The sequence below is a fragment of the Tauraco erythrolophus genome, chromosome 20 (genome assembly GCF_009769465.1).
Source record: "Tauraco erythrolophus isolate bTauEry1 chromosome 20, bTauEry1.pri, whole genome shotgun sequence".
NCBI classification, from domain to species: domain Eukaryota; kingdom Metazoa; phylum Chordata; class Aves; order Musophagiformes; family Musophagidae; genus Tauraco; species Tauraco erythrolophus.
In genome coordinates this window covers 4504951-4520979 of record NC_141484.1, presented here as the reverse complement: position 1 = coordinate 4520979, position 16029 = coordinate 4504951, and the positions used below count along the sequence as shown (strand labels likewise).

General features: G+C 36.2%; 1 protein-coding gene across 1 annotated transcript in view; it reads left to right on the top strand.

Moving 5' to 3' along the window:
* The window catches only part of SUZ12 (SUZ12 polycomb repressive complex 2 subunit), a 31498-nt gene extending 15917 nt beyond the window's left edge, over positions 1 to 15581 (top strand). Inside the window, exons 8-16 of the mRNA XM_086623942.1 lie at positions 595 to 697; positions 3354 to 3459; positions 5124 to 5301; positions 9827 to 9918; positions 10382 to 10525; positions 11313 to 11470; positions 11919 to 12117; positions 12662 to 12741; positions 13097 to 15581. Coding sequence (XP_086480068.1) covers positions 595 to 697; positions 3354 to 3459; positions 5124 to 5301; positions 9827 to 9918; positions 10382 to 10525; positions 11313 to 11470; positions 11919 to 12117; positions 12662 to 12741; positions 13097 to 13442 — 1406 coding nt within the window. The 3' untranslated portion in view covers positions 13443 to 15581. The remainder of the gene's footprint in view (positions 1 to 594; positions 698 to 3353; positions 3460 to 5123; positions 5302 to 9826; positions 9919 to 10381; positions 10526 to 11312; positions 11471 to 11918; positions 12118 to 12661; positions 12742 to 13096) is intronic.
* Positions 15582 to 16029: the final 448 nt, after the last annotated feature.

Genomic DNA, 16029 nt, shown 5'->3' with positions numbered 1-16029 from the left:
ATTTAATACCCGTTTTTGTTAATGTGTGATGGTGAAGGTATGAGGCAACACTGTTGGAGGGTGAATGATGTAAGAGCCCAGTGGTGGCTGTGACTATCGCTAAACCTCCAGCAACGCTGGTCACTACTCACTCAGCTGTAGATGCTGTCATGGTCTCTCACCAAAACTAAATGACTAGCCAGTAAACAAAACACCTTAATAACAAATTCTTAAAAGCTGTTTTCTTAATCTTATCAAGACATGATATGTTACATCACAAGTGTTACAGCCTTGGAGAGCGCATGTAGAATGAAAGACTTTTCTCACTATTGTATAGTTATAAGAGGAGGAGGATCAGATCCCAGATTCTTTATGCTGACAGAGTAATATGACTAAACATTAAATATATGTGAACGTATCTAAAATATGAATACTGTTAAGCTAAGTGATCTTTCTGTTGCCATTGCACTGTTCATTAAATATTATGTCCTTTTCTGTTGTATGACACATCTGGCATAATCAACAGCCAGTTATATTTTACAATTGCAAAGAAATTGTTTGAGCTTTTGAATTTGTGCTTATATAATAATTGAATACTATATTTCCTATGTACAGATGTAAATGAGGAGCTTCCAGCTAGGAGAAAAAGAAACTCTTCAAATCGTGAAGATGGAGAAAAGACATTTGTAGCACAAATGACTGTATTTGATAAAAACAGGTAATATTATCCAGACCAAATACTGTTTCTGTTAATTGTTAGATTTAAGTTTAATGTCAAACAAATTCCTGTTCTTTATTTTCAGTGTTGGCTGTCTGGCTGCATTTTTACTTGGTGTTTACAATAAGAGCTTACACTTGATGTCTTCAAAAAAAAAAAATCCGCAGGTTTCATAACACACATTTTATGCTGAGACTTGTTCGCTGACAACTGTAAATAATTCCCTTTTATGAACTTGAGTAATGTCCTGTTAATATGCATCAGTTTGTCTGCCCCTTGTCAGTTTTTTGACAGACGTCATTTCTGTGGTTCTGTTAAAAGACCGGTGACAGCATAATTAAAAAGTAAAACAAACAAATGAACAAAAAGTCTCTGATATATGCTTACTGCTTACATTCTGTTTGGTGGCATAATTTTCTCCATGCCCAGGCTCTTGGTGATGCAGTCACAGATCCTGTTCTGTTAGCACCTGAAGAAGACATTGGTTCTCCATTACTACAGTGAAATCAAACAAGTAGTTAAAATAGTAAGAGGCTTACTATGTTGTGTAGTTTGTGTGGTGAAATATTTTAGTGTTTGTTGTCCTGATAGTGCCTAGTATATTTTAAAGAAGGTGGAGTGGGCTGAACTCGCGTGCAGCCATAGCTTAGAGCAATCCAGGTAGTTCAGAAGGATAAGTAACATACCATTTACCTGCAAGTGGACATTGTAGTTGTTTGTCCTGCAGAAGATGGTAATACCAGCAACAGCCAAAATACAGTAGGTGAAAATAATATCCATGGCAAATGTAGATCCCAGGTGGAGGTAGATATCTGGATAATTTATTAGTAAAAATAGAAGTATAGCTTCAAGAAAAAGCTGCTTAAAACATAGTTCCAGGTGCTTCTGACAATGGTCATCTATCTAAATATGGTTTTAGAAGTCTTAAAGTTTGAGTAGGGTTTTTTAAGAAATTTCTTTCTCTAATCTGTGTCGTTGTAGAAGTCTTGACAGTATTTTGTTCTTTTCTGTTACTTTACTGGAGAACTTTAATATGCTAAACCTGATATGAAATGTTAGGTAGTTTTGTAGTGTTAATACATAAGCTTGGTCATTTTCAGCCATGCTGCTGTCTAAGTGACACTGTCTGATTTGCAGCAGAACTAAATCATGCACAAAAATTGGTATTTTTAAAAAAATCTGTAAAATTTTACATTGTGTGGAAAGCCATCTTCAAAATGTAAGCTATTAATTTGATTATTTTTTTAGACTTCTGTGAAGCATAAGCTGTTCACTTATGTTAACTGCTTGAAGTTACAGTCTTCTGTTTGATGGAGAAATTGAAAAATAAGTTATTTTACTCAGACTCGAGGCCTGGAAAAGAATTGTACATGTCATGCAGCTCTAGGAAAAGTATCGTTTTAAGGCCATTATCTTACCTATGTATTTATTTTTTTACCTTTTGAAGCTGTTACCGTTCTACATAGAGTAAGCAACGAACGAGTTAGTGGTTTGCAAGAGGCTGTCAAGAAATAGAACCAAAGGTCTCCAATGGTTTACTTGGTGTGTTTATAATCTTATTCTGCTGGGGTATTTCCGCTGAGATATAGTTTACATGTGAAAAAAAAAAAAAATCTCACTGTAGAATACTGAAGGATCTAGAAAAAGGAGCAGCCTTTTGCTGCAAGACTGAATTCCCAAGTTCAAACTGTGTAACACTTTGCACATTCACATGGAATTTATCTACTTAGCAACAACTCGTTTATTTTGAATGATGCTTGTGTAGCTTATGATCTGTCGTCAGGAATTCGGTGCCATTGCTTCAGAAAGTAATTCTCGAAAGGAAAAAAATACAAAATCTTGGGAAAGTGAGCTTGCATTGTAAATTGATATTACTCGCTGATTTGTGTTGATATATTTAAAACACTTGTATCCATGAAACGTTTTCCTGAGACTATACCTTTGGTTCACTGCTTCCCCTCTCCCCACTTCTGTGCTGTTCAGCAAGTGGCAACAAAATAAAAACTATTTACGTAGAAATGAGAATTTCCCAATCCTCACTGAACAGATTGCTACATAGGATGAAGCAGGATGAGATAACAAGGAAAGTGGAAATGTGGCATGTTGGTTAACATGTTTGAGTTACTCATTCTAGACTATGTAAAGCATTATTGTTGTTTGCTTTTTGAGAGTGTCAGACTTTACGTTTACTGTGTTGAAGTCCTCTTAAGGTTACATCTGACATGACTCTGATATGAAGATAGAATTCTTGATTTTGGAGGCCTGGTTAGAGGTCATACTGGTTTCTTAGAACAGAGTAGTTATTAATAAAGCAGGAATAAATAAGAGATGATTTGGAGGGAATGTCTTTCCATTTGTTTTTTCTTTCTTCATAGGAAGATTCCCATCATAGTATTCATTTTATATTAACAATAACTTTCTTTTATCTCTTGGAATTGCTTGGATGGAGGCTTTTGTGTTAATGTTTGGCATTAGGCAGCTTTTTCATTATGGATGGTGTTTACCAAAGTGTCACACCTAGTTGCCAAATAAATTTGCCTGCAAATCTGCCTTTAGCTTTATGGAAACTTAGTTACTGTGAAATATATTCCACATTTTAATAGGCAAACAATAAAAATGAACTGCTTTACTCATAACGCATACTTTATCTTAATAGGCGCTTGCAACTTCTGGATGGAGAATATGAAGTAGCCATGCAGGAAATGGAAGAGTGTCCCATTAGCAAGAAAAGAGCAACGTGGGAAACAATACTTGATGGGAAGGTATGGATTGTTTTAGTGCCTCAAAGACCTGTCTTCACTTAAAACAGTCTGGATTAAGGTGGAATGCAATTCGAAGTGCAGCCAGTGTCTGTTCCTCTGAAAGTGGATTAAATTGAACAGGAAATAGTACGTGTCTTTCAGGATATATGGACATAAGTTTTAATTTAGCTCTCAGTTTAGGAAAGCTTTGGCTACACTGGGTTGTTAATACAAGCAGATATTAACTGCTGTAGGTATGGCAGCTGTCTCTTTCAATGACTTCTGAATTTGTGTCTTATAAAATCAGGCAAATTAAATGTTTGTTATTGTAATAAATTCAAGTTGGACAAATAAAAAGAAACAAACTGCAGAAGCAGAATATTTTGGGGAAAGAGCAAGAAACCCAGAGCTTTCATATGTGTGATCTTACACACATGCCTTAAGAGAATGCTGATGAAATTTAATGATGAAAGGAAGAGCGTGTGTCAGTTTAGGAGAAAGTATTGTGCAGAGAGAAATTGTTGACTGGGGCAAATCAACGCTTGGTGATACAGTGACTGCAGGTGATCGTGTATACTTACATAATCACATACTCCTGCATCCTGGAGAGTATCAGTTGTAAGTGACTGAGGAGGAGAAAAAGAAGATAAAAATTCTGGATGGTTGCAAAGTAGTTATGTGTCAACATGATTATTTATGAAAAAAGCAGAGGTGATCTAGAGTATGTAGTAGAAGTATAGTTATAAACTCTATTATTCTGTTCAACCTTTACCTGGAATACTGGTTCTGTTAAACTGTGGTCAAGAAATTAAAATTGAAAAAGCTAGTAACAGCTTTGTGGAGGACTCCTGCTATGATCTTCCTAATGTAAATGTGTTTAAAAAGTTATATGTAAATTATTGTAACTTTGTTAAACTGAGACAGGGATATGATTGCTTTCTGTTGTTGGGAGAATGTGAGAGAGATTATTTGTGCTGGAGGTGCTACCCCAAAGAGAAGAGAGAATAGTCATAGCCAATGTGTTTATCACCGAGATCTGATGTGTGTATTGGTTTTCTGTTTTTGCGGTAGCACCTCTGTAAGCTAATGAGGCCTGAATATAATAAAGAACTTTTAATGTTGAATTCTGTAATCTCATTGATAAATACAGGGTATGATACTCGATAATAGGAGTTTGGACTTGACTCAGTTCTCTTCTATTTATTACTAGTAACTCGATGAGTGGAATGTAAGAACATATCCGCAGGAGAGTACTGCAGTAGCGTTTCTGCAGCAGACTGGTGCAGTTTGTAAAGCTTGTGCATGGGGTATTAATATACAATACTGGACTGAAGAATTAGGAGTAGGTGTGAATAGAAAGAGAAGCACATTGGCAGCAGGCTGGTGTGAAAGTGCTATTTTCTTTCTAGTCAGGGCCCATGCTACTTACTGTTTAGTGTTTCACAAAGATCAATATGTGTGTCACTATGTGCATTAAGCTCAGTAATGTGCAGGAAACTGGGTAGTCGTCTTTTTCAGCTTTTGTTTTAGTGTATCTAAATGTGTATGCTATATTGAAAATACAAGGACTTCAGGTGATTAAAAACTTGCATCTGTCCCCATGCCGTGAGTGTTTTCTCATTATTGTTTTTGTACATGGGAAGACACTAATTTTGCTGCTTTATTTTTGATTTTCCCACCCCCAGAGATTGCCTCCATTTGAAACATTTTCTCAGGGACCTACGCTTCAGTTTACTCTTCGTTGGACAGGAGACACAAATGATAAGTCTACAGCTCCTATAGCTAAGCCTCTTGCAACACGAAATTCTGAAAGCCTCCCTCAAGAAAACAAGCCCAATTCTGTTAAACCTACTCAGACTATAGGTAAGCAAACTTATATTTTACTGCCGAATAATAATCTGCTTAGCAATTCATAACAGTATTGAAGTGATTACATACGACGTTTATAAATCTTGATTTGAAATAAATCGGGGGAAATCTGTGAACAGGACTTCTGGGATTGTCTGTTTAGCTCCATGCGTTTTAATTACTGTTCTGTAAGTTTTGGGGTTTATAGTATTAATAAGTCCCTTTTTTATGCTTTGTAGTGAAAATAGATTTAAAATTTGTCTTATCAGATGATATATTTAGCTCTTGGAAAACAGAACTGCTGCTGTGAAATGTGACAAACTGTCTAAAATATTGTGCCTTACATTGCACGTTTGTGTTGTAGAGATAACTCAGGCTTTTTCAGAACACTTGTGAACTGGCACTGATCTCCTTGATACAGAGTTTGATGTCTAGGCATGGTCACATGATGGAAGCACTATATATATTTTTTAAATTATTATTATTTAGCTGCATTTTCTGCATATTCAGACCAGTTAACAAAGAGTTCTGTTTGGGCCTAAGGATTTTTTTTACTGCTTTTATTCATTTTGGGCAGTCTGAGATTGTCTAGATGGAATACAGGCTTACAGTTCATACTGTCTAAAAATAATTATGTGTAGGTAAGATAAAAATACAGCAAATCTGCAAACTACTACTGCAATGTGAGGTAGGTCTGTATTTGTTATGTGTAAATTAATCTGTATGTGTTATTGAACTAGTTGCTCACTAGTCATTAATTAATGTTTAGAGCATTGTAATTTAAAACTAACTGCTTTTTAGGTTCAGAATTTTTCAGTGATCTGAAATGTAACTGGTTTTGTTTCCTTCTGCAAGTTGGTTCCTGTACATTTTTTCCAGAAGAGTTTACATATTGTCAAACTTCGACATCAGCTTTTGAACTGTTTTATCATAACTTTAAATATATGTCACATTAAAAGCAGTAGTGGATAGACTATTTAAAATTGGATTACTAACTCTTACTTCTTTCTAAATAGCGTACAATGATTTTGGTTTTACTTCTTTGCTTGGTTCGTATTTAACGTAGTAAGTGGCACTTCTGTGGAGACTACAGTGTCAATGAAAATTTAATGTAATTACTTTGGAGATTACATAATGTCAAAAACATTAATGCATTAATTATCTGCTAATATTCACTGCAAATCTAAAATTACAGTTTTTGTTACCTTAATATATCCCATAATGTGTTTAAGCACATTAGTTCAAGAGCTATTGAAATGTCTAGAAACTGCTCATTCTGCTGTTGCTGTTACTAAAAAGCTTGTCTTGTGAAGCTGCTGAATATATAACTATATTTATCCTAAATTCACATAGGTCATTTTAAGCACTATTTTAGAAAAACTTTGTATGTTTCAGTAGGTATCTGTTACAAAAAAAAAAAAACAAACAAACAAAACAAAACAGGTGCATGTTCCAGATCAGTTTCTCTCTGGAAATATTTCCCTTTACATAAAGTTATCTAATCAGTATCAATGCTGGGTCTTACATTGAAAATTTCAATGGTCTTATGAGGTTTGACCCATAATAATTTTCGAAGAATGTGTGATAGCACACTTTTTTTTTTTAATTCATGCATGATGTAAAAACATTGACAGACACACACTTGCTGTGAGCTGTTTTGCTGAAGTTTGTAGTATTAATATATGCATTTAGATAGGAAAAACAACCCCATGATTTTTTTCTCCTTCAAGAGTTGTTTAGATCTTGCAAAATATTGGGGTAGCTGCTGGGGTGGGGATAACTGGTTGTATACTGCAGTCCAATTAACTGAGAATTTCACAAAGTGATGTAGCTCTACAGCAGGTAGCATGCTATTTGATTATAATTATATCAAGGAATTAAGCTTAATGTAGTTTTCATTTTTTTATGATTAATTTAGTTCGGTTGCTTCCCTAATTGCAATTTTGTTAATATGCTTCTGAAAACATGCTTCTTCCTTGCTGTCCTAAACCATAGCTCAAAAAGCTGCTACTAAAATACTATTTGTCACTAGGTAGAAAAGGCACCTTTGACTATTATGTCCTTTTTTTTTTTTCTTTAGTAGCAGTTAACTGTCTCAGGGTCATGTTTAATCTGAAACTCCCCTTTGATACCTAAGTGGCAGTGGGGGCTGGCCTAGAGTCTATCTTTCTTTTGTCTCACTCACAGTTGTTTGTAGCTTTGGCTTGGAATATTTTGTTGGCAGGTAAGGCCCAAGGACAGCTGGAAAACTTAAATTGTACAGAAGACAACAGGCTGCTCCTGTTGTTTAAACACCTGTGAACATGCCTAGACTCCCGACTGGCACCCGATTCACTTCAGAGTGATCCGTGTTTCCAAGCTTGTAACTAGACTGGGGCTGTGTGATTAAGGAAACTTCTGGGTCCCTGTTATAGAAGTAATTATCTGGAGTGCAGTGGTTCTGTCTCCAGGCTTACTCTCTGGGGTATGTAGCCAGGCACTGTTTGTGAAGAGTTGCCTTGGTTGGAGTTTTGGGCTTTGTCAGTGACAGTGCATAGGATAATTTGTGTGAAATGGTATTTCAGTCTGCTTTTGTGTTGGATATAGAACTGCGGGGTTTTGGAGCTATAGTAGTGATAGCAAGGGAATTATTATGAAGGGATTACTGCTTTTCCAGACATGCCTTTTGTGCAGTTGTATTGCAGCGTATGTTGGGACGCTGGATGGGTCAAAAATAGCTCATCTCTGGTGAGACTTTGGCAATTCTTTTCACTGCTTTTAGAGCTTTAGGGTGTAGTGATACAGAAGTTAGACCAAGAAGGATTTCACCCCTACTTGTGCTGAAGCCACTGTCTAGAATGATCCCCAACATCCTCAGCCACCCTACAGACATCTTTGCCTTTGGAAAGAGTGCAAGAATACTTAAATGATTCCTGTCTTCTGAATTGAATATTTTACCTGAGCTAGGGATTGCAGACACTTAGGTTTCTTAAATCGGCATGAATGACTGACACTTCACACACACAAACGTGAAGTAATTTCCAATAGAAGAAATGCAACAGCAGCGGGGGAGTACTTGAACTTTCCCTGCAAAAGTTGTTCTGCTTTCTCTTTACTTCCTCATGCCAGACATCCTTGTATTCAAGAGTTTCTTGGAGACCTAGGTTGTAGTTTGTTAGGCAGGTTTTATGCTCAGACTTAGAAAAGAAATTATGGCATTTTGACTAACTCTAGAAAGCGTGTACTAGTTCAGAGGCAATAGGGATGTGGCAAGGCTACATTGCTAAGGTACTGATGGAACCCATTTTTTCTTGCATCACAGAAACTAAGTATTCTAGTAAATTGGTGAAGTTATAGCAAGACCCACCTTCCAAACCAGTACAGCAGACTCTTAGTACAGGGAGTTATCTTACCCTAGCACGTTGTGCATTGCACTATTTATGATGGTCATGCTCTTTCAGTTTCTGAATACTAACAAAGGAGGAGAATGAAAATAGTAGGAAACTTCTATCAGTTAGAGGTTCTGATAGTAAAAGAAAAAGATCTAGTGCATCTTTCCCAAGGGTATATGGATTTGCTGTTGTCATTTTACTTTGGCATGTTTCCCAAGGCAGACCAGTGGAATAAAGACATCAAAGACTTTCTAAACATGGTGGCTTAAGCTTTGCTGTAATTACAAAGTGCTCAAAGTAACTGAGCCGTGGAATTCTAATTTCTCTGATGTGGTGCAGGCTGAAGTGTCAGGCCACCTTTCTTTTTCATAAAGAAAGAGGATGAAATTTCCCTTGTTCTCCAAAATTAAGTGTGAAATAAGTATGTCATCTAAAAGATCACCTTATCTCAGTAGAGCTGAGACTGGTTTTGCCACCTCTTTCACCATTCAGAAGCAAGTAGGTGTCACTATTTGTTTTCTCCTGAGAGTATATTTGTAAACCTGCTTAGATATATGGGGATTCTTGTTAAGTACATGGGATCAAATAATCTTACTGAGATTAAACTGTATAGAAGAGGCTCAGAGGCAACTGAGCAGTGCCATTACACACACAAACAGCAAGCGTTTGAGGGATAAGAGTTAAGAGTTGAAGTTTCAGGTACATTTTTTGGCTGTTACTTGTATTTCATACAATTTTGTGTGTCGTGTGACTTGGGAAAGAAAGTGGAAATTGAATTTAAGCAATATATTTGCAATGCAGCCATCTGGAAGCAGTGTTTCTTTTTTGTTTCCCAGCTGCACCTGCTTTTAGCTACGCTTGTTTGCTTAAATGGAGTAAGAAAAAATGTCGCTTTTTACCTGACTGTTTTTAAGTTCTCTGAAGGGTTCTCCAAAACTGGAGACAAATCTGGTGTTTAAAAATGATGAGTTTGCCTGTAGATCTGTGAAGGAAGCTGAACATCAAGACTTCCTTATTGCTGATATGAGCTGCTTATTTCAAAGTAGACTAGAGTAGCCAATTTCCTTCAGTGACAATGTGCCCTTTTCAGAACCTCCATACTCGAGTAAGAAACAATTATTTTTTTCCTAGTCACTGAAGAAATATGTCTGTATGTGTTTTTTTTTCAGCTGTGAAAGAATCCTTGCCGACAGACCTTCAAACAAGAAAAGAGAGAGATGTTTTAAATGAACCTCGACAAAAGTTGCGAATATTTTACCAGGTATTGAAAACAAGCGTTAGAGGGCAAAAAATAGAATGTAAACATTGCATGGAATTAAAATGTTTGCTTCTCCTCTGAGCTGGGTGGAAATTTCTGTTTGCCTTTTTACTGGATGGCCTTAAAGGGGTCTTAGATTTACATACTAAGAGCCATTCCACATATTTCATTTTACAGGAAGTGTTTTGGAAAACTAATCTTCCTGGGGGCATGTCTGACGTTTCTGACGTTCCAGAATACAAAGGACATCTCTCCAGTTAGACATCTGGAGGGGCACAAGTAGTCTCCCTATGGGGAAGAAAATTCTTGAAATACCAGTGTTTCAGTACACTGAGTTGATGTGGTGTTCTCAAGAACTTACTGTAGAGGTTTCTTGAAATGGTGTCTAACTTTGTTTCGGGGGTTGGGAGGTTCATGAATGAAACACGTGTGGTGCTGATACTACCTGTTCCTTTGTTTGCCTCAGTTCCTTTATAACAACAACACGAGACAGCAGACGGAAGCGCGAGACGACTTGCATTGCCCATGGTGCACACTGAACTGTCGGAAACTGTATAGTTTACTCAAACATCTTAAACTTTGCCACAGCAGATTTATCTTTAATTATGTTGTAAGTAGTCTTTTTGTAGTTTAGGGCTATGAAACACTGTACAGTCTGCCACAGATAGTATGTATGCAGTGAGTCTGTTGCTAGCCTGTTAAATTGTAAGACTGTCTACAGATTAATGTGGTTTCCTTTGAATGTTATGTGAATGTTTGTGTGTTACATTGGGGAAACAAAATTTGTGGGTTTGATTTTTTTTTTAAAAAAAAAACCCAAACTTTTTTTAGCTGCTGCTTTTGCATTAATGTATTCTTTTTATGTGATGTAGAAAGCAATGTAATCTACGTTTGTTTGGAAGTCTTTTGAAGCTTTAGGAAGGCAGTAAACATTTAAAGACAGTATTATATTTACTTATGCTGATAAGGATCTGTTCCTACCAATTTGACCTTGAAGAGAAGTTCTGCCCCGTTTATTTGAAGAGAAGGTAGTTTCCTATACCCACTACCCTGCTCAGATGATTATTCTGAAATTTCACTCCTTAGATGGTTAGGAACTTTATAATTTCTAGAGTGCTTGTTAGCAATCTTTTGCTGATACTTTCCTTAATTTTATAATTAGTTCTATTCTGAGTGGTTTTATATAAAACAGTAAAATGGTACAGAGCAAGGAAGCTTCAGTATGGTTTGTTTCTAGCAGCTAAAAATTATTTAAGTGTTAAAAAAGGAAACTAGAGCTATGTCAAGTTATTGACGGGGTGATATTTAAGTTATTCAGAATTGAAAAAGTTACTTGTATAAACCTCCTGATGTATTGGCTACTGTTTGCTAACTATATTTGTGATCATCTGTTTCAGTATCATCCAAAAGGTGCTAGGATAGACGTATCTATCAATGAGTGTTATGATGGCTCCTATGCAGGAAATCCCCAGGATATCCATCGTCAACCTGGATTTGCCTTCAGTCGCAACGGACCGGTCAAGAGAACTCCTATCACACACATACTAGTTTGCAGGTAGGGAGATGGAAAACAAGATACATCTGTATTTGTGTGATATAGCATATGGACCGGATTTGTGGAGCAGGGATTTGTAAATCTCTAGGTGCACATAAACAGAGTTACATTTCACTATCGTTGAAGTACAGTGGTTTATGACTAAAAAAAATGTTACTGAAGTATGATAACTTCACCTGTGATTTTTCTTCTTTTCAGTTGAGGTATCTATTCATAATGATGTAACTCTTTTAAACTGCCTTATCCTAATTTTCTTCCCTAAAAGGTGGAGTGTGAGTTGGAGCAGAGTGTTGGGTTTTTAATGGGGTTTATTTCACTGCTGGTGATTTCCCCCCCCTTTTGCAAGCTAGAGCTTAAAAGAATAATTTGTATTAATCAGTTACAGTTCTTAGTATCTGCATGTTTGATATGATGGTAGAGAGCAGTTGTTTTTTTTTCCTTCTGCTAGGCCAAAGCGCACGAAAGCGAGTATGTCAGAATTTCTTGAATCTGAAGATGGAGAAGTAGAACAGCAGCGAACATACAGCAGTGGGCACAATCGGCTGTATTTCCACAGCGACACATGTTTACCTCTCCGTCCACAAGAAATGGAAGTAGACAGTGAGGATGAAAAGGACCCTGAATGGCTACGGGAGAAAACCATCACTGTAATTATTCCATTTACACAAAATTATTTTAAATGGATTGTGGTTTTAAAGGATGATCTGCAGCTGTTGTTGGGAACAAACAGGGCATATATTGTGAAAATGATGCATTTACTTTAAAAGCAAGTAGAAAATTTTGTGATGCTGAGCCACTAATGATAGAAATTCATGGAATCGAAGTTTGTATTTTCAAATATGTCTTTAGTTGCAAAGCTCGCTCAGTCCACACATGTCCTAATAAGTTTTTATTGTATGTGACTGGTTTTCTCCTTCAAAGAGGAGATGCTGGTATCACAGGAGTACACAGTGGTCTGTGTATATAATATGGAAGTAATTTATCATCACTGGTCTCTACATGATATGACTTTTTTCTGACCCTTTTGACTGCAGTGCCTGAATTTTCAGCAGTAATTATTTCTGTGATGTACAAGTGGCATAAGTTGAATTTCAGGTGTGTTTTTACTTCTTGTCAGCAGACATGCAGTTCTGATGTGTGGTCTGTTTTTTTTTTTCTCCTGTCCTTTCCCGCAATGCTTTATCTCTCCAGCAAATTGAAGAATTTTCAGATGTTAACGAAGGAGAGAAGGAAGTGATGAAACTATGGAATCTTCATGTTATGAAGCACGGGTACGTTACTATAAACTTAGTTTTGATACAAATAAATTAGGGTAGAGGTTTGGTTGAGCATTTTGCATTGCAATTCCCTAAGCACTTAAAATTCAGTTAGCTCAGTTGTTCAGGAAAGAGTCATTAAAGGATAATTTGGTAACAAGCTTTTGACTGGGTTTTGGTTGTTGTTTGTTTTTTTTTTTAATGTTCTTGTCCCTCGTAGCCCTACGGCTTTGAACAGAAAAAGTATTGCAGATGTTGAGACTATGCAATAGATGGTCTGTGCATTTATATTGATAAACCACGTTGTTAGGGTATCTCTTTGTTTTTGAAAATGTTCTACTTGCATAATGATGGGTTTCTAATTTGACAGGTTTATTGCTGACAATCAAATGAATCATGCCTGTATGCTGTTTGTTGAAAATTACGGACAAAAAATAATTAAGAAGAACTTATGTCGAAACTTTATGCTACATCTGGTCAGCATGCATGACTTTAACCTCATCAGCATCATGTCAATAGACAAAGCTGTTGCCAGGCTCCGAGAGATGCAGCAGAAGTTAGAGAAAGGAGAATCGGCCTCCCCAACGGATGAGGAGTCTTCTGAGGAACAAAGTGGGACAACAAACGGATATAGTGAAAATAATACGAGAGAGAGAATTTCAGAAATGGATAGCATCTCAGGTGTCACAAAACAGAGCAAGAAACAAAAGCTCTGAAGACGAAAGTCAAATGCCATTCAACGGACAAGCATTGAAGTGACATTCTAGGGTGCATGAGCTCTATAAAGAATTACACACAAAAATACAGAGATTCCAAACAGGCACTGCTGGATGGAAATAAATGATTTCAACAAGGATATTGTTTTAACAGGGTTTCTATTCAGTTAATTATGCAAGTACTACATGTATATCAGTTTTGGTGATGTAATGACAATATTCTAAGAGTTTGAGCATGAAAAGCAATATGAAAATCTTTTTGTAATTTTAGTAATTAGTGTCTTAAGAACTTTATGGAATTTACATAACTTAAGTATATGTAAAACCGTTTTTATATTAAGATTTTTGCATCTGTATCTGGCTGTCTTTCCTACCATGAAGTTGTGAAACATTGGGGAAAGGGGATTGGGATACAGTTTCTGCTTTTCTTATTTAGAAATTCTCCAGTTAGCTTTTTGTGAAAATAACGTCTCACTATTTAAAGTTTAACCTTGATCCTTGTATTTGAAATCATTTATCAATTGACCATAAATTGCAAATTATTTTTTTTACACTAAAATTATCAAAGTTGGTGAACTTAGCACTTCCTTTGTCTTGTGCCTGTTTGGAAAGATTTTGGCTTTTCACGTTACAGACACAGTGAAGTACCACCTTGGCTTTTTGAGGTTACCAGCAGTTTGGTTTTCGTGGATAATTCTGATGTATTGATCACCCAGTGTACCATTTTAAACTTGAACATTAGCTCCTTTATATTTTTATTACACATTTACACAGCTACACAAACGATTTGATGTGAACCCTTTTTCCTGGGGTTCCACATCATAGTGTGCCATGCTAAAGCCGAGAGTCGATAGTCAGGATGTGGGCGTTACGTCGATGAACTTCCCGGGAAGTTTATGCCTGCTGTTTTGCCTGAGTGCAGACTGCAAGTCCAGGCCGTGGGTTTAGCTTTGGCTTTCGAGATGCCACTCTTGAGGGAAAAATGCACTGTAAAATTGGACCAGAAAATGTGTTGCACTTCTTATGCAAGTATTCTGTGATGTATTGTATTCAATACAGATACTAAGATGCTGACTAAACTATATTTGAGCAGTTTTGCACTGCTGTTAACACATTTTATGCATACGTTTACAGATTTTTTCCAATGGAAAGTGGTTTCACTACTGGTACAGTATCAGCACCGAAGGGTTTATTCCAGCAAGCACTGTGGTTGAGTGACATCACCTCAATTTTTTATTATCCTTAAAATATTGCATTTTTCATATTCTTTATTTATAAAGGAACAATGCTGCTGTAAATACAGGTATTTTTAATTTTTTATTTCATTCCATCACCATGAGATGCAGTTCCCTATTTGTTTAAGGGGTATATAAGCTTTCTAATGGTGTCTTCAGAAATTTATAAAATGTAAATACTGATTTTGATGGTCCTTAAGATGTGTTTAACTGTGAGACTATTTAACTAATGGTGTGGATGTGATTTGTCATCCAGTATTAAGTTCTTAGTCACTGATTTTGTGTACAAAATAGGAAAGAGGGAAACTGCAGCTTTCATTACAAACGTCTTGAATTTGCCAGCTCTCTGAGTTTTAGCAAACTCTAATTATGCCTCTGGATAGTACATCAAGCATTTCTCTCTGGCTTTAATTTGCTAAAGCTGTGCACATATGTAAAAAAATAGATTATTTTAGGGGAGATGTAGTTCTAGAATTATTGCTTATGTCATTTCTTAAGCAGTTATGCTCTTAATGCTTAAAAGAAGGCTAGCATTGTTTGCACAAAAAGTTGGTGATCCCCCCAAAAATAGTAATGAAATTACTTCTGTCCAGTAAACTTTGTATGTCATGTCAATTTATAATAAAAGCTGAAAAAATCCCTTTGTTTTCTATTTATAAAGATGCCTTTTCTATATGTACCTTTGATAGATTTTGAAGATTTCATGTAAGCTGGTTAAAAAGAATTTGAATGGTACAGTAGATGTAAAAACAAAACAAACCCCCAAACTCCAAAAAAATCCCAAACAACCAAGTTCAGTTGTTTAAATGAACCGTTGTTTTTACATTAAATGTTTATTTGAAATCAGCTTTTGTACATAAAGTTCAGTAATATAAAATCTGCCATGATGGTTGTCCGGTCATTTTGTGTGCATGCAGGAAGGCCACGAGCAGCACCTTGTATCGACTTTCTCTTCCGCATGTCTTTTAAAATTTGGATACGTGTTCTTCCTTTGCCAGATTGTTACAGAGGTAGCTAAGTTTCTGTCCAGTCTTTTTTTTTATTTTTAATGTGTCTCCATAAATTACCAGGTTTTTAGCCAGATTATAAAAACTTTCACTCTTCTTTCTTGAGGTTAGAACTGAATACCTGAGATGCATCTGTAAGTTCTGTATTACTGTTGAGAACTGCAGTTTATATAACTGAAAATGAAATCTATCACTCGTGATGCACCGGTTAGAATGATAGGAGTTGCGAGTTTTTTACGTGAAAGTGGTTTTACAAGATACTTAGTTTAAGTCAGTATTGGTTTAAACTACTGGGACTGTAGAGGATGGATACTCCAGGTACTACAGAACCAAGCAATTGCACTG